Source organism: Pelophylax lessonae, assembly GCF_965119305.1.
Source record: "Pelophylax lessonae genome assembly, chromosome: 2".
Classification (NCBI taxonomy): domain Eukaryota; kingdom Metazoa; phylum Chordata; class Amphibia; order Anura; family Ranidae; genus Pelophylax; species Pelophylax lessonae.
Genome location: NC_138769.1, coordinates 184,301,533 through 184,327,081, shown reverse-complemented (window position 1 = coordinate 184,327,081; position 25,549 = coordinate 184,301,533). Strand labels below are relative to the sequence as shown.

General features: G+C 43.4%; 1 protein-coding gene across 1 annotated transcript in view; it reads right to left on the bottom strand.

The window, feature by feature from the left end:
- The window catches only part of LOC309548015 (granulocyte-macrophage colony-stimulating factor receptor subunit alpha-like), a gene marked incomplete at its 3' end in the record, with an annotated part of 96,620 nt that extends 79,125 nt beyond the window's left edge, over nt 1–17,495 (bottom strand). The window contains exon 1 of the mRNA XM_082247995.1: nt 17,405–17,495. Within this exon, the coding sequence (XP_082104121.1) occupies nt 17,405–17,489 (85 nt within the window). The 5' untranslated portion in view covers nt 17,490–17,495. The remainder of the gene's footprint in view (nt 1–17,404) is intronic.
- Nucleotides 17,496–25,549: the final 8,054 nt, after the last annotated feature.

Genomic DNA, 25,549 nt, shown 5'->3' with positions numbered 1-25,549 from the left:
ACAAACTACAATCGATATTGCTGTGTGGGGGGTGGGGTGAATCTGCACTCAATCCTGATCTACGATCTCTTCTCAATCCTGTTAGGGACAGAGTCTGCTGAATTTTAGGGAAACTGTGTTCTACAAACTACAATCGATATTGCTGTGTGGTGTGGGATTGGAGATAGGCAGGTGTCAGTGATCCACATCCATTTTTCTGTGTGTGAGCTGCAGTGAACACAATCTTTTTGGGCTGCAGTGAACACAATCTTTTTGGGCTGCAGTGAACACAATCTTTTTGGGCTGCAGTGAACACAATCTTTTTGGGCTGCAGTGAACACAATCTTTTTGGGGTGCAGTGAACAAAATCTTTTTGGGGTGCAGTGAACACAATCCTTTTTGGTGTGCAGTGAACACAATCTTTGTGGGGTGCAGTGAACAAAATCCTTTGTGGGGTGCAGTGAACACAATCTTTTTGGGGTGCAGTGAACAAAATCCTTTTTGGGGTGCAGTGAACAACATCCTTTTTGGGGTGCAGTGAACACAATCTTTTTGGGGTGCAGTGAACAAAATCCTTTGTGGGGTGCAGTGAACACAATCTTTTTGGGGTGCAGTGAACACAATCTTTTTGGGGTGGAGTGAACAACATCCTTTTTGGGGTGCAGTGAACAAAATCATTTTTGGGGTGCAGTGAACACAATCTTTTTGGGGTGCAGTGAACACAATCTTTGTGGGGTGCAGTGAACACAATCTTATTGGGGTGGAGTGAACAACATCCTTTTTGGGGTGCAGTGAACAACATCCTTTTTGGGGTGCAGTGAACACAATCTTTTTGGGGTGCAGTGAACACAATCTTTGTGGGGTACAGTGAACAGAATCTTTGTGGGGTGCAGTGAACACAATCTTTGGGGGGTACAGTGAACACAATCTTTTTGGGGTGCAGTGAACACAATCTTTGTGGGGTGCAGTGAACACAATCTTTTTGGGGTGGAGTGAACAAAATCATTTTTGGGGTGCAGTGAACAACATCCTTTTTGGGGTGCAGTGATCAAAATCCTTTTTGGGGTGCAGTGAACACAATCTTTTTGGGGTGCAGTGAACAAAATCCTTTGTGGGGTGCAGTGAACAGAATCTTTGTGGGGTGCAGTGAACACAATCTTTGGGGGGGGTACAGTGAACACAATCTTTTTGGGGTGCAGTGAACACAATCTTTGTGGGGTACAGTGAACAGAATCTTTGTGGGGTGCAGTGAACACAATCTTTGGGGGGTACAGTGAACACAATCTTTTTGGGGTGCAGTGAACACAATCTTTGGGGGGTACAGTGAACACAATCTTTTTGGGGTGCAGTGAACACAATCTTTGTGGGGTGCAGTGAACACAATCTTTGGGGGGGTACAGTGAACACAATCTTTTTGGGGTGCAGTGAACAACATCCTTTTAGGGTGCAGTGAACACAATCTTTGTGGGGTGCAGTGAACAACATCCTTTTAGGGTGCAGTGAACACAATCTTTGTGGGGTACAGTGAACAGAATCTTTGTGGGGTGCAGTGAACACAATCTTTGGGGGGTACAGTGAACACAATCTTTGTGAGGTGCAGTGAACACAATCTTTGTGGGGTGCAGTGAACACAATCATTGTGGGGTGCAGTGAACTCAATCTTTGTGGGGTACAGTGAACACAATCTCATACTTCTGAAGATTTGAGGGTGCTGCCTGTTCCATACTCCCCCTACTCCTCATCTAGCCTTTTAGGGGTACAAACAATAGTAATTGGGGCCTAGTGTGGTTGTGTACGTGTGATATACATACACTTTTTTTGGATCATATTTTCTATTCCGCTATTTAATCAAAAACCTTTGGGGATCAGTTAAATTGGGGGATAGTCTGTGTTGGTACGTGTGAGAGAGATCCACCTTTCCAAGTTGTTGGGGTTCATCTCATACTTCTGAAGGTTTGAGGGTGCTGCCTGTTCCATACTCCCCCTACTCCTAGCCTTTTAGGGGTACAAACAATAGTAATTGGGGCCTAGTGTGGTTGTGTACGTGTGATATACATACACTTTTTTTGGATCATATTTTCTATTCCGCTATTTAATCAAAAACCTTTGGGGATCAGTTAAATTGGGGGATAGTCTGTGTTGGTACGTGTGAGAGAGATCCACCTTTCCAAGTTGTTGGGGTTCATCTCATACTTCTGAAGGTTTGAGGGTGCTGCCTGTTCCATACCCCCCCTACTCCTCATCTAGCCTTTTAGGGGTACAAACAATAGTAATTGGGGCCTAGTGTGGTTGTGTACGTGTGATATACATACACTTTTTTTGGATCATATTTTCTATTCCGCTATTTAATCAAAAACCTTTGGGGATCAGTTAAATTGGGGGATAGTCTGTGTTGGTACGTGTGAGAGAGATCCACCTTTCCAAGTTGTTGGGGTTCATCTCATACTTCTGAAGGTTTGAGGGTGCTGCCTGTTCCATACCCCCCCTACTCCTCATCTAGCCTTTTAGGGGTACAAACAATAGTAATTGGGGCCTAGTGTGGTTGTGTACGTGTGATATACATACACTTTTTTTGGATCATATTTTCTATTCCGCTATTTAATCAAAAACCTTTGGGGATCAGTTAAATTGGGGGATAGTCTGTGTTGGTACGTGTGAGAGAGATCCACCTTTCCAAGTTTTTGGGGTTCATCTCATACTTCTGAAGATTTGAGGGTGCTGCCTGTTCCATACCCCCCCTACTCCTCATCTAGCCTTTTAGGGGTACAAACAATAGTAATTGGGGCCTAGTGTGGTTGTGTACGTGTGATATACATACACTTTTTTTGGATCATATTTTCTATTCCGCTATTTAATCAAAAACCTTTGGGGATCAGTTAAATTGGGGGATAGTCTGTGTTGGTACGTGTGAGAGAGATCCACCTTTCCAAGTTGTTGGGGTTCATCTCATACTTCTGAAGGTTTGAGGGTGCTGCCTGTTCCATACTCCCCCTACTCCTAGCCTTTTAGGGGTACAAACAATAGTAATTGGGGCCTAGTGTGGTTGTGTACGTGTGATATACATACACTTTTTTTGGATCATATTTTCTATTCCGCTATTTAATCAAAAACCTTTGGGGATCAGTTAAATTGGGGGATAGTCTGTGTTGGTACGTGTGAGAGAGATCCACCTTTCCAAGTTGTTGGGGTTCATCTCATACTTCTGAAGGTTTGAGGGTGCTGCCTGTTCCATACCCCCCCTACTCCTCATCTAGCCTTTTAGGGGTACAAACAATAGTAATTGGGGCCTAGTGTGGTTGTGTACGTGTGATATACATACACTTTTTTTGGATCATATTTTCTATTCCGCTATTTAATCAAAAACCTTTGGGGATCAGTTAAATTGGGGGATAGTCTGTGTTGGTACGTGTGAGAGAGATCCACCTTTCCAAGTTGTTGGGGTTCATCTCATACTTCTGAAGATTTGAGGGTGCTGCCTGTTCCATACCCCCCCTACTCCTCATCTAGCCTTTTAGGGGTACAAACAATAGTAATTGGGGCCTAGTGTGGTTGTGTACGTGTGATATACATACACTTTTTTTGGATCATATTTTCTATTCCGCTATTTAATCAAAAACCTTTGGGGATCAGTTAAATTGGGGGATAGTCTGTGTTGGTACGTGTGAGAGAGATCCACCTTTCCAAGTTGTTGGGGTTCATCTCATACTTCTGAAGGTTTGAGGGTGCTGCCTGTTCCATACTCCCCCTACTCCTAGCCTTTTAGGGGTACAAACAATAGTAATTGGGGCCTAGTGTGGTGGTGTACGTGTGATATACATACACTTTTTTTGGATCATATTTTCTATTCCGCTATTTAATCAAAAACCTTTGGGGATCAGTTAAATTGGGGGATAGTCTGTGTTGGTACGTGTGAGAGAGATCCACCTTTCCAAGTTGTTGGGGTTCATCTCATACTTCTGAAGGTTTGAGGGTGCTGCCTGTTCCATACCCCCCCTACTCCTCATCTAGCCTTTTAGGGGTACAAACAATAGTAATTGGGGCCTAGTGTGGTTGTGTACGTGTGATATACATACACTTTTTTTGGATCATATTTTCTATTCCGCTATTTAATCAAAAACCTTTGGGGATCAGTTAAATTGGGGGATAGTCTGTGTTGGTACGTGTGAGAGAGATCCACCTTTCCAAGTTGTTGGGGTTCATCTCATACTTCTGAAGATTTGAGGGTGCTGCCTGTTCCATACCCCCCCTACTCCTCATCTAGCCTTTTAGGGGTACAAACAATAGTAATTGGGGCCTAGTGTGGTTGTGTACGTGTGATATACATACACTTTTTTTGGATCATATTTTTTATTCCGCTATTTAATCAAAAACCTTTGGGGATCAGTTAAATTGGGGGATAGTCTGTGTTGGTACGTGTGAGAGAGATCCACCTTTCCAAGTTGTTGGGGTTCATCTCATACTTCTGAAGGTTTGAGGGTGCTGCCTGTTCCATACTCCCCCTACTCCTAGCCTTTTAGGGGTACAAACAATAGTAATTGGGGCCTAGTGTGGTTGTGTACGTGTGATATACATACACTTTTTTTGGATCATATTTTCTATTCCGCTATTTAATCAAAAACCTTTGGGGATCAGTTAAATTGGGGGATAGTCTGTGTTGGTACGTGTGAGAGAGATCCACCTTTCCAAGTTGTTGGGGTTCATCTCATACTTCTGAAGGTTTGAGGGTGCTGCCTGTTCCATACCCCCCCTACTCCTCATCTAGCCTTTTAGGGGTACAAACAATAGTAATTGGGGCCTAGTGTGGTTGTGTACGTGTGATATACATACACTTTTTTTGGATCATATTTTCTATTCCGCTATTTAATCAAAAACCTTTGGGGATCAGTTAAATTGGGGGATAGTCTGTGTTGGTACGTGTGAGAGAGATCCACCTTTCCAAGTTGTTGGGGTTCATCTCATACTTCTGAAGGTTTGAGGGTGCTGCCTGTTCCATACTCCCCCTACTCCTCATCTAGCCTTTTAGGGGTACAAACAATAGTAATTGGGGCCCAGTGTGGTTGTGTACGTGTGATATACATACACTTTTTTTGGATCATATTTTCTATTCCGCTATTTAATTTAACTGGGCCTCCATGCGAGACCTGTGTGCCTTGTTGCGCTGTTTTGAGTACTCCACCAACATGGCCAGTGGCAATGACGCCGTTCTCAGCTTAACTATCCCACTTCTATGCCTCCTTGAAAAAACAATTCGGGCGATGATGGAAGAGGATGTGGCACAGGATGAGGAGGAGGAGGAGGATGAAGAGGTAACATTTCCAAGGCTTTCAGGGCAGTCATTCGCAAGGGGCTCCGAGGGTGGGTTCCTGCACACGCAAACGCCAGGGACGCAATTGTCCAGCAGGGGCACAGTTCTGGAGGATGAGGAGGATGAGGAGGAGGAGGAGCTGGAGGAGGAGATGGAACCATGTTCACAGCAGGGTGGCACCCAGGCCAGCTCATGGCCATCACTGGTGCGTGGCTGGGGGGATACAGAGGACACGGACGATACACCTCCCACAGAGGACAGCCTTTCGTTGCCTCTGGGCAGCCTGGCACACATGAGCGATTACATGCTGCAGTGTCTCCACAACGACCGCCGAGTTGCCCACATTCTAACTTGTGCTGATTACTGGGTGGCCACGCTGCTGGATCCCCGTTACAAGGACAATGTACCGTCCTTAATTCACTCACTGGAGCGCGATCGCAAGATGCGCGAGTACAAGCGCACGCTGGTAGACGCCATGCTGCTGGCATTCCCATCTGACAGCGGGGCCACAGTGGAAGCACAAGGCAGAGGAGGAGGAGGAGGAGGTCGCCAACGCAACCAGGGCACCGCCAGCACCTCAGAAGGCAGGGTTAGCATGGCCGAAATGTGGAAAAGCTTTGTCAGCACGCCACAACAAACAGCAGCACCAGCAGCTCAGATGGAACGTCTTAGCAGGAGGCAGCATTTTACCAACATGGTGGAGCAGTATGTGTGCACACGCCTACATGTAGTGAATGACGGGTCTGCCCCCTTCAACTTCTGGGTCTCCAAATTGGGCACATGGCCTGAGCTTGCCCTTTACGCCTTGGAGGTGCTGGCGTGCCCTGCAGCCAGTGTATTATCTGAACGGGTATTTAGCACGGCTGGGGGCGTTATAACAGACAAGCGCAGCCGCCTGTCCAGAGACAATGTGGACAAGCTCACGTTCATTAAAATGAACCAGGCATGGATCCCACGGGACTTTTCCGTACCTTATGCAGAATAGCAATGGATACCGACCTTACCCACCCATTGTTCCATTTTTGCTCTTTCTCACTCTTTTGGGGTGTACCCTCATTTAAAATTTTTGAAAAGAAGCAGTGTTGGCTACCTCGTCCTCCTCCTCAGGGCCAGATTAATGTAGGGGCTATTGGAGCTGCAGCTCCAGGCCCCTACCTTTTATATAGGCCCCGGGTTGGCCATATTCACTGTTACCGCTCTTCTGTCACTTGTAAACACAGAAGTCTGGCTTCTATGCTCGCTTCCCCAGGCAGCACCCTCAGAACCTCCCCACACAGCGTGAAGGCCGGACAAGGAGGGACAGTTGGCGATGCATGGATGTGTTTATGGGCTTCAGAGACAGCATCCCATGTTGAATTAGGCATGCATGGCTGCACCCTTCCTCCTCTGGGTGCATGGCAAGGCACGGCCCTTAAGGCCCTTCAAAATCCTCAGCACCAAGCCCATGATGCTGTTAATCCGGCCCTGGTCCTCCTCCACCGCCGCTTCCACCTACACCGCCCATAGGTGTGCGCAGCCTATTGCATTAAGGTGTGCACCCCAAAGTTGAAATACACATGCATGTGTTTGCCAGCAGGGAGAGTAATGTATCGGGGCCATGTACCTGTAGGCAAGGAGAAATAGAGCAGAGCAGGTCCCAGGGAGATCTTTCCCATCTCCTCACTGGCAATGCTATGTGCCCTAGGTGATTAGGGTGTGCCCAGGCACACCCAGCACACCCTGTGCGCACGCCTATGTCACCGCCACATCCACCACCACCTCAACCTCCCTCCTACTCCATATGGGCCTCGTCCTTCAGAGATGAAGAAGAACATTGTTTTATTTTTCTGTTTTTTTTTGTTGTTTTAAGTTATTTCCCTATCCACATTTGTTTGCAGAGCACTTGCCATGCTCTTAATTACGTTTTGCTGCCATTTGCAGCACTCTAGCCCTTTCCTTTGGTGTTTTAGAGCCATTTTAGTGCCTTAAAGTTCGGGTCCCCATTGACTTCAATGGGGTTCGGTGTCCGGGAAAAGTTCGGTAAAAGTCCGGGACACGGACCCGGACTTTTTTTTAAAGTTCGGCCGAACCCGTCGAACACGGACATCTAGGTGTCCGCTCAACCCTACTTGTAATGTTCTGGTACCTTTGGTACCCTAATTCCACTTTCCTTAGTGTATGCGCCCCATCATTCTCTTTTGTTAAGGTGCGCATACACCTTTAAGACCGATGCTGTCATCATTGAGCGCCGCAGGAGCGGCTATTTCAACCGCCGGCGGTCTCACTAACATTGTTCGTTCAACGCCGCATAACCTGCCTTGAAGCTCACATGCTTGCAAGCATACCTCGCTGTCGGAACCTCGCTGCTGATCCCTGTATCCCGCTACCGGATCACCCGCTCATACCGAACCTCTACTACTGCTTGCTACTAGTGATAAGTACCCCGCAGGGGAATCCTCCATAAACCTTCATACTAAACTTACACTATCTAGCTCTGCATACTAAGGACTGTTACTATCATCTGCACTATCTAGATTGCTAGCTCTTGAGCCTACTAACATCTATCCTTGCACTGGGTTAGTCTCTCCTGTATGTCATCTGCTATCCTATCATCTACTACCATACATGATTGCTAACCTATCTGCATCCTACCTGTTACCATCTCATTCTCAAGAACATTCCTCTCAAGTGTCTGTCAACTATTGTCTCTACTTAAACCTGTCTCTTCAGCCTATCACCACTATACTACTATATACATAGATCACTCCAGGAACATCTTGTTGAGTGTGTATGTTTGTATGCTGAATCAGAGACTATCCACAGTGATGAGTCTTGGGAGTTGGGATTGGTATCTCAGCGTTTCTCTACATGACTACTGAGTGGAGTATTTCTGCAGTTGCAAATCCACATTGTTCAGAAAACGCAGGAGCGTTATAGATTGAACGAACCTTAAAATGGATTCAGCAGAATTAACCACTCAGGTGACACAATTAAAACAACAAGTAACTGCGTTAATACACACACTTACTGAATTAAAAGAAGACAATCAGGCTCTGACGCAGCAGGTAACCAGGCTGTCACAACTTGCCGCTGCTCAGCACCCTGAACCCAAAATAAATCCTCCTTTAGTATTTATAGGCGATCGCAAAAAATTTTGTGAATTCAAAAACGCATGTGAGTTACTTTTCTTGCTAAAACCTCGTACCTACCTTACTGATCATATCAAGGTTTGCACTATTATTTCTTACCTAACAGGCGATCCACGGGCCTGGGCAGACTCTCTCTTTGAGAAAAACGATCAGCTTCTCAACTCCTACGCTTTATTTCTAGCGGAACTTGCTAGTCTATATGATGACCCCAATAGGCAGAGTACTGCCGATCTTCAATTGAGGTCCTTAAAACAAGGTAGGAGACCTGTGGAAGACTTTGTGGCGGAGTTCAAGAGATGGACCCTTGATTCAGGGTGGAATGATGCATCTCTGAGAACTCAATTTAGACTTGGCCTATCAGAGGCCGTTAAAGACGAGCTCGCCCGAGCGGATTTGCCGAAAACCCTGGATGCTTTAATACAACTCAGTATCACCATAGATAGAAGGCTACGAGAAAGAAAGGCTGAAAAAATGGGAATGCCATTATCCAGTTCTTCTCGGATTTCGGCCGTTGACCCTACTCCTATGGAGGTAGGAACCATACGCCCACCTCTATCAACTACTGAAAGAGCCAGGAGACGATCTAGTAATCTCTGCTTGTACTGTGCATCCCCGGATCACATGATAAACGTCTGTCCCCTTGTCTACAAAAAAAAGGGTGAGTGTTCATATGTCCTCCTAGGGGGATTGACAACTTCAATTACTAACCCTTACCTTTTTGTTCGCTTGACATTGCAGTGGGACCAGACCAGGATTACTACTTAGGCCATGATCGACACAGGATCTTGTGGAAATTATATCGACATACGTTTTGCTGTTTTAAATAAAGTCCCTATTATTTCTAAACCTAAACCTGTCTCAGTGAGTCTTATTAACGGTATTCCTTTATCTTCTGGCCCGATCACTGATCAGACACAAGCACTCCTAGTCACCACTAACGAGTCTCATATGGAGACCACCACCTTAGACCTAATACCTTCACCCCACTTTCCCATTGTTTTGGGACTTCCCTGGTTACACACACATCAACCAACCATAGATTGGAAGAAACGGACCCTGGCCTTCCTCTCTTGCTATTGCGAGGGTACGTGTAACCTCCCGTCTTATGGAAAGATCCTGTCTGTGGTGTCAGATGAGATTGCACCACTATGCTATCAGGATCTGTCCGAGGTTTTTCTTGAGAAAAATGCTCAAGTACTGCCTCCCCATAGGGATTATGATTGTACTATTGATCTACTCCCAAATAGCAAATTGCCGTTTGGTCATGTTTATCCTCTTTCGCAGGATGAACTTTCCCATCTCAAGGAATACTTGGATGAGAATTTGACAAAAGGTTTTATTAGACCTTCCACTTCTTCCACAGCAGCAGGACTCAAGTCTCAGGCCTATTATCGACTATAGGCAATTGAACGCCATTACAATAAAAGATCGCTATCCTCTACCTCTTATCCCTGAGCTCATTGAGCAAGTGCGTGGAGCTACCTATTTTTCAAAATTGGACCTGAAAGGGGCATACAATCTAATCCGAATCCGTGATGGAGATGAGTGGAAGACAGCATTCAGAACCAGATACGATTTGTTCGAATATCTTGTAATGCCATTCGGGCTTCCGCAGCCTTCCAACGATTTATAAACAATATCTTTAGAGACTTACTTGATGTCTGTGTTGTGGTATATCTGGACGATATACTTATTTATTCACGATCCTTGTCTGAACATATAAAACATGTAAGACTTGTGTTATCCAGATTGCTTGCACACAACCTATACGTGAAACTAAAAAAATGCTTATTTCATAAAGAAGAAGTACTATTCCTAGGATACATCATATCCAAAACAGGAATCAACATGGATATGAGTAAGATATCCTGTATTCAGTATTGGCCTATACCAACCACCCGCAAAGCACTACAGCGATTCCTTGGATTTTCAAACTTCTATAGGAAGTTCATCAAGAACTTCTCTGCCATTGTGAAACCCCTCACACAACTCACGAGTATTAAGAGACCATTCAAATGGTCAGATGAAGCAAATGAAGCTTTTCACTTGTTAAAGGCAAGTTTTACCTCTGCTCCCATACTACGCCATCCAGACCCATCCCTCCAATACATTCTGGAAGTAGATGCGTCAAACATGGCAGTAGGAGCAATACTCTCCCAACGACCAACTAATACTTCACCACTCCATCCAGTCGCCTTCTTCTCTAAATCTTTAAGCAGTCCAGAGGTAAATTACCCAGTGGGTGAAAAGGAACTGCTTGCTATAAAACTGGCTCTGGAGAATTGGCGACATCTACTTGAAGGCACCCGATTACCAATACTCATATATACAGATCATAAAAATCTTCAATATCTTCAGACTAACAAAACCCTCTCCCACCGGCAGGTACGATGGTCACTATTCTTCCTAAGGTTTAACTTTCTAGTGACCTATACACCTGCAGACAAGAATAAAAAAGCGGATGCGCTATCACGACTAACTGAAGATAATTACTTCGAAATCCCTTCCGTTCCTATAATACCCTACAAGCGTATTATTGGGGTTGTCCGTTCCTTGAAGGAAGAGGTTCTGCACAGTATAAGTTTGGATTCACCCCCACCACAACTAAGTACTGATGCAGAAGGCTTCCTCTACTACAACGACAAACTTTACATACCCCCTACCATGCGCACCAAGATCTTGGAATTGTTGCATGATGTGCCTATGGCAGGACATATGGGTATGACAAAGACTCTTAATTTGCTTACCAGGCAGTTCTGGTGGCCTGACATGAAGACATCTATACAGAAATTCGTCTCTTCATGCAACAAAAATAAACGGGATTAGTGGTATTCCATAATGGGCCTCAAAATTACTAAAATAAATAATATACCTAGCCACACAGTACTGTGTATATAGACACGACTTGTGGGCTAAAAAGAGGCATTGAGTGGCCGTTGGATGGGAATATGAAAATGAAAAAACAAAAAGTAGTGGGGGTGGTCCAGGAGGGAACCCCCACGGAAAACCAACTAAGGATACTCAAGCTTTTAATGAAAAAAGGTAAATTTTATTAAGGCACGTATGCCTATAAAGGTTTTGCCCTGACGGGAGGGGCACGGTTCTGTGTCTATTCAGCTAAATTCTCGATATTTCCTCTTTTCCGTAAGTAGACATACAGTACCCATGTTTACTGTGTAACTTACAGTCCTGGACTGTTCAGGATAAGCTCAGCCCACAGATCTCCTCAATCATAGGTCACCAATATTGTGATTCTTTCTAGCCTGTCCAACATAGGTACTAGTTAGATTCTATATGATTATCATGGATAAATCTTCTCTTTTCCCCCCCCCCCCCCCCCTTTTTTGTTTGAGTTCCCACGGTGATGGCAATCACACAGACCATTATTTTATTTATTTCCATGTTGTGTCTATAGCTTAATTATCCACGTATTATGCAGTATTTTTATCCTGTCTGTTCATTAATTTGGACATTTCCTGGTGCCACCCTTTGTGATTGGTACATTCACCTTAGTCAAAGATGTGGATGCTGTTAATTCATTGAGGGGTTACTCTTTACAGGTGTCCCCTGAATGGGTTAAGCGCCGCAATGGTGATGACATAGTTAATTTACTGCCGCCAATTATGTCCAACATAAAGGCGGGCACCTTGGATAACATCACTAGCTCTGAAGAAACCGACTGTGTGTCGGTGAAACGCGTCAGCGTTGGTGTGCTGGCACCCCACACACTGTGTCCCCCCGTGCAGCATCATCCACATTGCTTGCCATCCTTATGGTCACTGTCAGCGGCTGTTCCCCTTTCCAGGCACCCGGCGGATCGTACTAACCGGAAGTGACGTTCTTTACTCACACCAGGAAGCTACTGAATCCCTCATGCCGTGGTAGCCGAGACCCGGGTTGAACGCCGCACGGAAGAAGCCAGTGGACCGGACTGCACAATACAACGGGACTGGGACGGAGCTTCATCCCTCTATGGATTCCATTTAAAGCCCAGTCGGATCGCATATCCATCCAAATATCTGCAGGTAAAGCTGTCCGTATTCATATACCTGTGGAACATTCCTCTGCTTCCTGTACTCAAACCTACCCTATGAGGATATCGTCCCCTCATCAGCATTTGTAACAGCGAACCCGAGCCTTCACGGGACTCAAACAGCTGACTATTACATCGATTTGCCAACTCTTTGCGATCAACCCTTTGTCCCTTTTCATTTGGAGCCCACAGCCCCTTTACATCTCTCCTATGAGAGGACTGTTTGATCCACAGGCTTTCCTGTTCCATACACATACCTACACAGGAACACTATGAGTCATTGAGGTGACAGCGGGTTAATGTTTCACTGAAGCACGTTTTCAGGCTGTGTTATTGGATGCATCCATAGAGGTACCACACACCACCCGGCAATCGTGCCGACTTCATTGTTGGACATATGCCGCGTGGTTTGTCAGGCTATTTTGAGTGACCTACCTATTGGCTGGTCTTAGACCTACACCACCCTTAGGGTGTATCAATAATTTTAGCCAATCTTGGTTATACTCATGCTATTTGATATGCTCCAGTCCTATTTTCACATGTGTGTAGTGCCACCTTTTATTTTATGTTTTTAATCAGTGTCATTGCAGTGTGTTTCTCCGTTACCCTGTATTGTGTCTTATTTTTACCTTTATAGGCATACGTGCCTTAATAAAATTTACCTTTTTTCATTAAAAGCTTGAGTATCCTTAGTTGGTTTTCCGTGGGGGTTCCCTCCTGGACCACCCCCACTACTTTTTGTTTTTTCAGTCTCTTCATGCAACGTCTGTGCCAGGTCCAAAATAGACACTACAAAACCATCCGGTCTACTATGCAGTCTACCAATACCCCAGACTCCATGGGAAGTTGTGTCCTTGGACTTTATAGTAGAACTACCTCCTTCCAAAGGATTTAATACCATCTTGGTGTCAGTGGACCATCTGACAAAAATGGCACATTTCGTTGCTATTCGCAGACTACCTTCGTCCAAACAAACAGCGGAACTACTGATGAAACATGTCTTTAAGTTACATGGTATTCCGAAAACTCTTTTGTCTGACCGTGGATCGCAATTCATCTCCAAGTTCTGGCAAGAACTATGTCACATACTACGAATTGAGCGGAAGCTCACTTCTTCCTACCATCCTCAGACCAACGGACAGACTGAAAGAGTCAACCAGTGCATCGAGCAATATTTACGTTGTTACACATCATACCAACAGGATGATTGGGTGGATCTCCTCCCTCTGGCAGAATTTGCCTACAACAACGCAACCCACAGTACGACCAAACAGAGTCCGTTCTACTTGAACTATGGGTTTCATCCCACTATTCTTCCACCACGCATCCTTTCTTCAAATAACCCAGTAGCCTCAGACTATCTTACCCAAATAAAGGACTCTCTGGGTTTACTTAATACTACCATCTCACAGACCTCAAAATACATCCCATCTTCCATGTGTCGCTACTGAAGCCCCATGTTCCTGACCAAGGAATAAGGCCTACTATCCCACCTCCACCTCCTGTACAAGTTGAAGGTGGAGAAGAATATGAGATAAAAGAGATTCTGGATTCTCGTATCCACAGAAGAAGACTCCAATATCTAGTCCGATGGAAGAACTATGGGCCCCAAGACGACACCTGGCTAAATACCTCTGACGTACATGCCCCTAGACTAATTCGCAATTTTCACGCGAAATACCCGGAAAAACCAGCTCCAGAGGCCTTCAGGAGCCGGCCTTAAGGGGAGGGTACTGTAATGTTCTGGTACCTTTGGTACCCTAATTCCACTTTCCTTAGTGTATGCGCCCCATCATTCTCTTTTGGTAAGGTGCGCATGCACCTTTAAGATCGATGCTGTCATCATTGAGCGCCGCAGGAGCGGCTATTTCAACCGCCGGCGGTCTCACTAACATTGTTCGTTCAACGCCGCATAACCTGCCTTGAAGCTCACATGCTTGCAAGCATACCTCGCTGTAGGAACCTCGCTGCTGATCCCTGTATCCCGCTACCGGATCACCCGCTCATACCGAACCTCTACTACTGCTTGCTACTAGTGATAAGTACCCCGCAGGGGAATCCTCCATAAACCTTCATACTAAAGCTTACACTATCTAGCTCTGCATACTAAGGAATGTTACTATCATCTGCACTATCTAGATTGCTAGCTCTTGAGCCTACTAACATCTATCCTTGCACTGGGTTAGTCTCTCCTGTATGTCATCTGCTATCCTATCATCTACTACCATACATGATTGCTAACCTATCTGCATCCTAACTGTTACCATCTCATTCTCAAGAACATTCCTCTCAAGTGTCTGTCAACTATTGTCTCTACTTAAACCTGTCTCTTCAGACTATCACCACTATACTACTATATACATAGATCACTCCAGGAACATCTTGTTGAGTGTGTATGTTTGTATGCTGAATCAGAGACTATCCACAGTGATGAGTCTTGGGAGTTGGGATTGGTATCTCAGCGTTTCTCTACATGACTACTGAGTGGAGTATTTCTGCAGCTGCAAATCCACATTGTTCAGAAAACGCAGGTGCGTTTACACTACTAAAGCAGGATCTCCAAGAACGATGTTCAAGGTGAGACTGCTGACATCAGATTGTATTTATTCCTAGAGGAACCAAAATCTAAGGGATTGAGCTACCAAGACTATAGGAGATATTGAATTAGGCCAAAGTAGACTAGGATGATATTAAGGTCTTATAGAGGCTGCTTACATTTTTTCCCAAGGAACCTTGTAGTCAATATTATTTCAGTGGGCAATCTGGGTAAATCTAGAGGCTAAATATTATAGCTGGATATGTGGAAGACCAATGCCCCTCTGAGGGACACAACATTGATGTATCAGAGCCACACAATATTGATGTAGGAGAGGATATATCTAGCTATAAAGTACCTGCGGGGATATCGAGCATATTCTGGCAATAGAACCACATTGGAACCTACATACCACCTGTACCTACCCCTGGAAAAAGGAGATTTCCCTAGATACATTCTGAATAAATGGCCTTATCAATTTGAAAGGAATGCCTTCTTTTGGTGGGACCAATTCTATATACTTCACACTAGAGATTAGTATGACACAGGGGGTTGCTGGCTGTCCTAGGCTGTGAGGTCTCTCTCTTTGTTGTCCCGGCACATGTGGGTCTTTTGCTTAGGTAAATACTATGTGGTCTCTATAGGCCTAAAGAAGCGATATGTGAAACGCGTCAACACTGGAGGACCCAAATATTATAGTACTATCATTGCGTTCATACCCACATGCTATTTTAATGGAGCTTTTATTTGGCTATGTTTATAGCTGGAGTGTGTTATTTTATGTCTAAATAAACTTTGTTATATTTTTTATTATGCAACTGTCTACGCTCCTTTTTGCTGGCCTATACAATCCGGTTACCCTTTAGGGGGATATCCCCGATTTCCTTTTTTCTATTTATTCCTAAAGAAAAAACAAAGTCTAAGGGATTGAGCTACCAAAGCTATAGCTTTATGAGATATTGAATTAGGCCAAAGTAGACTAGGATGATATTAGGTCTTATAGAGGCTGCTTCAATTTTTTCCAAGGAACCTTGTAGTCAATATTTTTCCATTGGGTAATCTAGGTATATATAGAGGCTAAATAATATAGCTGGATATGTGGAAGACCAATGCCCCTCTGAGGTGGGAGCGATATAGGGTTTGTCAATTTATTGATCCCAGATTGGACTCGATTCAGGAAAGATTTAGTGGCAGTGATACCGGGTGGCTAAAACAAATACAAGAACTTAGGGAGGACATTCAGTCGCAATTACCCTTCACAAAAAAGAGATACAATAGGAAGAGCATACCTTAACCATAGTACTGTATTCATTTTAGACATAATAGGAATATTGAAACAGCAAATGTTTTTAAGATGTGAGAGTGATACCCAGATAAAATATAACATTTTTAGACCACACAAAATGAAATGAGGATTTGTGTGATTCACACTGAGATGAAGAAAGCATGCGTGTTGTTTAAAGTACTGTATATGTCCAGACAAAATTTTTGTTTTTCTTTTTTTGCTGACTCAGGAAAGTATTAGAACCCATGTCAGGTTTTTACTGCTATTTAGGACTTAGTTAGGGAGATTTTCCCTCACCTACTGCTTCAGTGAAAACGGTTACATCAGACAGTAGATTGTGAAAAATCTGTAAGTCAAAGATGACAGAGATCTAGTTTTCACGTACTTTACTACAAAAAGGACATTTATATCTGTGTGTAGTTTTGGAAATTTTCCCCTTAAAAGGAAGCCATGTTTTATTTTATTTTTTCAGTAAATATAATTTTGTTAGCCTTTTGAAAACATTTTCCAGGGGAAAAAAAGGAGAAGAAGGGAACAAGGTAGGGTAACAAAGGTTGAGACCTCTAAATGTGTAAAAATAGATCAAAATATTTAAAGTTATTGAGATCTCCAACCTTTACATTAGATTGTTCATGATAGTTGCCCAAGATGTCAAGTTGTTCATTTAATTGTCCTGAGGCCCTGTGGATGTATGTGGATAAAGGGTACAGGGATCGGAGCTCTTTTGACAAGCTGTTCATAGTTCTATTAGCAAACCACACCCCATGTTTTATTTTTCTGACAGATTTAGAAAGCTAATGCTGGGTCAAGAAATGTACGCTTTATTTACTTTACATAACAAAAAAATAGTATAGCAATAATATAGGTTATATTAATTTAACAAAAGTGGTATTTCCCTTTAAACGTCCTTGCTGTTACCAAGAAAAAGATAAATAGAAGATAAGGAGCTATTTTTGCTGCGTTATATAAGTATTAGGAGGGCTGATGGGCTCCATATATTTGTCAGTGGGCAGAAAAAATTACCCAGTGAGTGATTTTCCACCTGCTGTTGCAACCTCATTTTTATTTATTTTTTATAATTAGTGTCCTTTTCACATATTTAAAAGTAATTGTGTTTATCACCGGTTTACTAACTTACTCGGAGTAGTCATTGAAGCCTTGCATACTAGTTCAAGGGAAACCCACAAAGTGATGATAAACACCAGACAAGATGGTTGCAGCATTTGTGTGTGATGAGACCATGTATTTTATTCTTATCTTGATTCTAAAAACAGAAAGAGAATAAATGTAAAAGAAATACAATACATCTTACTCATTTGTTAATAAAATGTGCATAATATTGTGTTGATACATTTTGGATTACATGCAAATGCAAAGTGCATGTTAGCGTATGCATATTGGTACGTTTACCCACTCGTGCAGCGGTCAGCCCCATACAGGCAAAGTGACGTAGTACTACGTCGCTAGCTTGAGAGTCTCTCGGGGGCAAGCGCGCGCCGCCGGAGGCGCGCTCCCGCCCCCGCTCGTTCCCTAACAAGTCCCCGCGTGTCACTCGCAATTCTCCCCGTGGAGAGGTAGAAAGGCAGGCGGCTGATGTAAACAATGCCGCCTGTCATTCTCCCTGATCTAACTGCAGAGATCATACGATCCTGCTATGTAGGATCGTATGTCTCTGTGGTTACATCACTAGCCACACCCCTTTACAGTTAGAAGCACGCCCCTAGGGACACACTTAACTCCTGTATCACCAATAAAGTTAACCCCTGCCCTGCCAGTGTCATTTTTACAGTAACAGTGCATATGTATAGCACTGATTACTGTAGTAATGTCACTGGTACCCCCAAATGTGTCAAAAATGTCAGCCAAGGGTCCGATCTGTCTGCCGCAATGTCGCAGTCCCGCAAAAAAAAAAAAAAAAAAATCGCAGATTGCAGCCATTACTCGTTAAAAAAAACACCAAAAATTACAGAAATCTTTCCCTTGGTTAGTAAACGCAATAACTTTTGCGCAAACCATTGCTTATTGCGATTTTTTTTTTTTACCGAACATATGTAGCAGAAAACAAATTGGCCTAAAATGTTAAAACATTTTGATTTTTACATTTTTTTGGGGGAATTTCATATAAAAAAAAGTGAAAAATATTGTTATTTTTTCAAAATTGTCGCTCTTTTTTTGTTTATAGCGCAAAAAGTAAAAATCGCACAGATCAAAAAAGGTGGGAAAAAATGGACATCAATTTAATTTGGGTACAGCGTCACACGACCGCGCAATTGTCCGTTGTGGTCTTTCAGCAGCCAAATCCTCCGGGGCTTAAGTGGTTAACAGCAAAAGTCATAGCCCCGACTGTAAGAAAAATAAATAAAAATAAAATGCTGGCAAAACTAAGTATAATTCTATTAATGAGGAGAAAGCCTTGCTAGATGAGGCCCAGAATGCAACGATTTCTGTGATTGGACTTCAAGGGCTTTGGCAGGTTATTTGTGCATGCTTAGTAACTTCCAATGGCAGTGTTTGTGAGAAGGAGTCTTTCATGTACAAAGGAAACACTATGGTCTCTTTATCCACATTTGTGGGTGCTCTAGATAGCAAGTTCTCTTCTATGATAACTTCTACTCTCATAATAAAACACACATTGAGGGTAAAGGACAGAAGGAGAGCAGGAGAAAAAGTGGGTAACAGTTTTTCAAAAGACAAAGAGGACAGTTAAACTTGCTTGTAAAGCATGGATATTTAGTGGAATATTTGGACACACAATTTGTAAAGAACTTAATTTATGTAATGGAATCAGAGTCGTCTTTAATACTGATTGGACCCTGTGCAAATAATTTCTTGCTTACTGATTGGTTGCAAGACGTTAGTGCACATCATTACTGCTCACTGATTGGTTGCTAGAAGTTACAGCACATCATCTCCTCACTGCCTGCACACCATGGACTAGGGAAATGAGGGGACTAATTATTAGACAGAAAACTCCTAGGGATCCTAGGACACCTGGGATCAGGGGCAGTCTTTGGGGAGGTTAGGGTGGGAAAATTCTGTGGGGTTGATGGGCTCAGTGGCAGTGGTGGGGGGATGGGATTAGTTAGGAGGCAGTACACTGTGGCAAATTCTGAATCATGTACAGTATATAGTGGGGGATTCTACACTGACCATGAATGTAATGGGGAATTTAAAGTGACCACCAATGTGAAGGGGGATTTGAACTGACCACCATGTAACTGGGAATTACATGCCACCCACCAATATGAAAAATGATTCCTACACTGACACCAATGAAATAAAAGCATTTACACCAACCACCAATGTAAGGGGGAATATACAATTACCTCCATTTAAGGGGAATTTACACTGACAACCATTGTCAAGGAGATTTGTACTAATGTAAGGTTACACTTCTACACCAACCACCAATGTTAGGGGGGATTTATACTGACCACCAATGTAAAGAGGGATTTACACTTACCACCAGTATAAGGGCAATTCTGCACTTACCCACCAATGTAAAGGGAAATGTACACTGATCACCACTGTAATGAAGTATACTATTTACACCGACAACCAATGTAATGGGGGATTTTACACCCAATAAAGGGGGATTTCTACACTGGCCACCAATGTAAGGGGGGATTTACACTCGCCACCAATATAATTGAAAATTTACACTGACCACCAATTTAAGGGAGGATTAAAAACTGGCCACAAATGCAAGTTAGGATTTTTTTACCAACTACCATTATAAAGAGGAGTTTCTACACTTGCCACCAATGTAATAGGGGTTTACACTAACCACTAATGTAATAGAAGCATTCACAGTAACCACCAATGTAAAGAGGGATTTATACTGACCAACAATGTAAGGGGAACATTCACACTGGCCACTAGTGTGAATGAAAGGATTCTACACCAACCCCAATTTAATAAAAAGATTTACACTGACCACCAATGTAACTGAGACATTTAGCCAGCTTTCGAATCTGTGTGTGTCAGGAACGCATACAAAATTGCTTTCCTGACACACAGAAATGTGTTGCCCTTTAGCAGATGCACAGCAGTGCCATTAATTGTTAATGACACCTTCACACATCTGCTGATATGTGCATTTTCACATGTGCCAAAATTCACAGGGCTGTGGCACAATGTGATTTTGAAAAGGGGTTAGGGACCTTTTTCCCCATTTCTGGCACATACAGTAGAACAGCCCATTGAAATGAATGAGCTGCCCTACATGTGACCTACATCTTTATCCACCCTGTCAGTACACATTTGTATCCTAAAACTCCTCCTAACCAATGCACCTCAAACCTCTCCCATCTCCCCCCCCCCCCCACCTTAACTTTACCTGACTTCTCTGCTCATCTTTGCACCCACCTTCCTTACCTCTATACATCCCCTCCTTGCTTACCTGTGCACCCCAAACTATAATTTCTTCTCTGCCTACCTCTGCACACCCCAAACCACCCTCCCCCCCCCCCACGCCCTCCAATTTGCTTACCTTTGCAGAACCGGCTGATGGTAGGCTTAATAAGCACAGTGGCAAGCAGGACTTTGAACCATGCCCCTTTACCTCCCAAGTGGGCAAAATTCAGCAAAAGGTGAAGGTGAATATGACCTCAGGGGGACATGATATACATATGAATGCCGCCTCTAGTTACATATCAATTTAGCCGTTCCGTCGCTATTTACATATCAATGCTGGTTATTTACATGTAAGCGCAGGGTCTGCAGTAGTGATCGACCGATATCGTTTTTATATCAGATACTGATATTTTGGTCATCGGTATCGTCCGATATTGACCGATATTTTCATACATTACATTTTTTTTTTTTGACAGGTACTCTTGTGGAAGGATCTGGGGGTCTTAAAGACCCCAAACCCCTCCTCTGCACTTAAAAGCATTCAAAACGCCAAGTTTGGCTGTTTTGAATGCTGTAATTTTTTTTTGAATTTGGCGCCGAGTACCCGGAAGTGATGTCATGACATCACTTCTGGGTTTTTACATGGAGACCCGATCAAAGCCGGCTTTGATTGGGTCTTCTCTTCGGGGGCCATGCAGGATGGTTGCCCGGGTGGGACGGGAGACCTGGGCGAGCCGAGCCGGACGTCCCCTCCTGCTCCTTGTAATGACAGCCGAGCGGCTTCTCAGCCGCATCAGTTGGCATTACAAGACAGCTGACTGTCGGCTATGGGCGCCGGTACCGGGGTGATGCCTCTAGCTGCAGGCATCACTCCGGTACAAGCACTTTCCCAAAATATTGGCAATATCGGTAACCTCAGGGGCCGATTCCGATATATCGGGGAAAGTGCATATCGGCCCCCGATATATCGGCTTTGCTGATAATCAGTCGATCCCTAGTCTGCAGATGAGTCATCTGTACACAGCAATAGGGTAGAGCTTGGCAGCATTAGTAGCAGAAATTCACACTGAGATATCGGGACGTATTATGGGACTAAAACGTCAAGGAATAAGGGAATTTAAACCGGTATAGTATGAGGCAGCTGCTTCGGGCCCCACAACAATAATGGGGCTCAGGGCAGCTTCCCCTATTGCCCTGCCTTAAAGATGGCCCTGAATGGGATGGAGGTAGAAAAATGAATGACTAATTGGAATAAAGGGGATGTTATGGTTGATACTAGCAGAGAAGTATAATACCATCCTGGAATATATAAATACCTGGATAAATGACTGAGGCATGCTTCAAAAACTGCAACAAAGGGGCAAATACAGGAAGTTGAGCTTAGAAACCTTGGCCAATCTGAATGGGAGGGGGTACTGGAAACCTCCTATCCTACTGGGAAGACTGTGGGGGAGATTTATTAAAGTTGGTGCACTCAGATTAAGGTGCAACTGTGCATGGTAGCCAATCAGCTTCTTTCCTAAGCTTGTTCATTTAGGCTTTGGCAATGAAACCTGGAAGCTGATTGGTTTCTATGCAGAAGTGAGCCTGATTTTGCACTCTTCAGCTTTATTAAATAAACCCCACTGTCTGCATATTTCTTGAAAAGAAGAGAAAACAATAATAACCAGAAAATAAATAAATAAAGCTCAATTTATGAAATCAAGGAAAAGACTAGAAGATGCCAAATAGGAATTATATGTTTTGGCGGGGATATTCCACTTCCTGAATAACTGAATGCAGAAGTCACGCTGCCTACACATTGTTGATGTTTAAATTTCTCCCTGGCCCTAAACGAGTCATTCACTAGAAAATGGTGGCAGCGCAGATCTAAAGGACCTTGGATGTTCAGTCAAACAGAATGTCTGAAGACCAAGGTCATTTTCTGTTTGCATCTCCCGCGCTGCCTAGTAAATGATTCATTTAGAGCCAGGGAGAGATGTAAATATAAAGGCTGGGATCACACTGGTGCAAACACAGACATTGCATTTGATTCGCACCGCACTGCTGTGCAGATCACATGCAATACCTGTGCGATGCAAATTCAGCCACACAGTTTTTATGGCTGAATTTGCATCCCAATCGGACCACAATGGTACCGGACCCTTTTTTGATCCCGCACAGAAATCGGATTATATAAGTGTTCAAACCCATGTGATCCGATTCCTGTACCATTTCACAGTTTGCACTGTGATCTGCAGACCAATCTAGGGGTGTCATTAACTTTACATTGACACCAGTGGTTTACAGATCTCAGTGTGAACCGTCTGCAATTCAGGTGCGATGCAGGAACCTGCACAGGATTCGCAGGGTTTCCCGCATGGCACCAGTGTAAACCCAGCCCAAAGTCCCAGTATAAATGTACCGAAAGTCGGCCGGTTCAGCAGGAACCAACCGACTTTTGGTACGTGTGTACATCTGTCTGTTTGTTCAGCTTTTGTGGCATGGACTTGCTAACCAACCAGCATTCGATCAGCGTTTGCAGCCAGTGGCTGCAAGCGCTGATCAGTGTATTCTGGCAGGGGGGGTCGTAATACAATAGCTCTGCGGTAGAGATTCCTGCATCACACATTGTTTTGATGTGGGGATCTCTCAGTTTTTATTTTCATTTAACCGGCTGGTTGCACAAAAAAACTGAACACGTATACCCAGCTTAACAATGTGTTGACAATAGCAGTGGTGCAGAATGACCTCAGCTCACATGAACTACGGACTATTTTTTTATGCAGAATCTTGCTGCCCTATGACTATATAAAATCTTAAAAATACAGATTGTATGCAAAAGATGAAAATGAGGGAAATGTGCTAATTTGAATTAGACCACAAATCAAATAAAACTATTTAAATAAATTAGTGGTTATATATACAGTATGTGTAAACAAAACATACATATTTGTACAGACATATTTGAGCATAGTCATGATATTAAGATAGGGCAAATTCATCATATTGAGAAAGGTGGGCTGTATCCTACTGAATTTTTAACATCTATTAAACTACATTGGAAAATTCCTCTGACCTGATGCAGTAAATGTACTGCGGCGGGTTGGCAGGCGGCTAAGATAGGGTATATTCATTGTATTAAAAAAGGTGGGCCTTTCCCCGCTGAAATGGTAGCATCTAATAAACTAACATTGGAAAATTCCTCCTGTTGTAAGTCCCATCTACTGCCTTCTCCGTATTCATCATATTAACATAAATATTTACAATAATGGACAGTCAGACTACTAAATCAGAAATTTCGCAATATAGCAACAAAGATTTGAACCTAGGTCTGGGTTCTCATTTTTCGGCTCCTGTGTTTTGCATTTCCACAGATACAACAGTCTATTCATTTGCATGGGAATAAGTTGGGCTGTGGTGTGCTGAGAGGAGGCCATTCTGCAAAGCAAAACCAGAGCAGCACTGGCCGTTCCTCAACATGATAACTTCTGTAAAGTTCTCAGACACAGGGGATAAAAGCAGCTGGAAATTTGTGTCAGGGAAAGGACTTAGAGATAGATAAGCAGAGAGCTGGTCTATTCACAGCACAGTTCTACAGGTTTCTTACTTCCTCTGCCTATGTAGGGGGGGTGCGTTTCCTCCAATCAGCTGTCACACAGTGTATGCCAAGAGTCCACACCCAGGGCTGGAACAGGAAGACACAATTCTAATATGATGTTCACTTTCTAAACAGTGTAGAAAGCTGACGACAGCAGCTACACAAATAAAACCTATGAAGGAGGATTTGTTTAATCTCTGTGTATCATCTGAGACTGTTCACTTCACTGGGTATACTGTATGTAAGGGTTTACATTCACTTTAATAAATGTAATAGTTTAAACAATATCACACTATGGGATGCTTTTTCTACATGTACCTATACCTTGGGCAAGGCTAACCTTGGAATGCACACAGAGGAGTGTCTTAAAGGAGACGACACCCACCAATAGACCTATAACAGGGGGAATTGCGACCCAGAGGGCCCATAGTGGATAGAAAACCATAGGAGGATCCATATATTTGGAGGATTCATGATTTATGCTGAGATACAAGTAACAAGAAGATGAGAGTTCTGAGAGCACAGTGGTGACAGAGTAACATGGATAAGATACACAGAAGGTCATTTTGAGCACAAAAGCTGATAAGCAAAGAAAGAACATGAGAGAATGAATTTATATACTGTTTATTATAATTTTGGAGAACAATAGACTACTCTTTAATATACAGTATATAGGATCATGAATGAGTATTCACCAGTTGCAAGAAGTGGGTTTATTTAGGTTTGTATATGTTGAATTTGCAAATCATCCCTGAATTTATTTGAATCATTATTTATATACATACAGATCACATAATTATTGCACAACACTATTAGTAGTGCATCACCAAGTCATTTGTAAATTTGTATACACTTTATAGTTGTGGGAACACTATAGGTGCAGCTAATTTAGTATTATTTATCACTTAATCACTGATCAATAGCACGTGAATACCTCCCTTATGCTTTAGTACATTTGTATGGGCTGCCGTACCTGTGGGAAAGCAGGGAAAATATCCCTGACCCTTTTTTAAAAACTTGATCGCACAGAAACTGCATGGTGCTTTGGCGCACCCAAAAATGTACCACAATTTTCCGATGGGGGGGGGGGGGAGTGGCATTAACAATTAATGGCAATCCCCATGCATCTGCTAAAGAGCGGAGCATTTTACCTGTAGGTTAAGGAACGTGTGCGATTTACTCACGTTCCTGGACCTACTACAGTTATATACAGGGCTGCTGTTCGAAATCACGGGTCCTATACAGCTTACCTGGCAGCCCCCCTCCCGAATATATCAAGACAACATTTTCACAAAAAATACACTAAAATCATTATAAGCAGGCACACACAGAGAACCTCTGTGAATT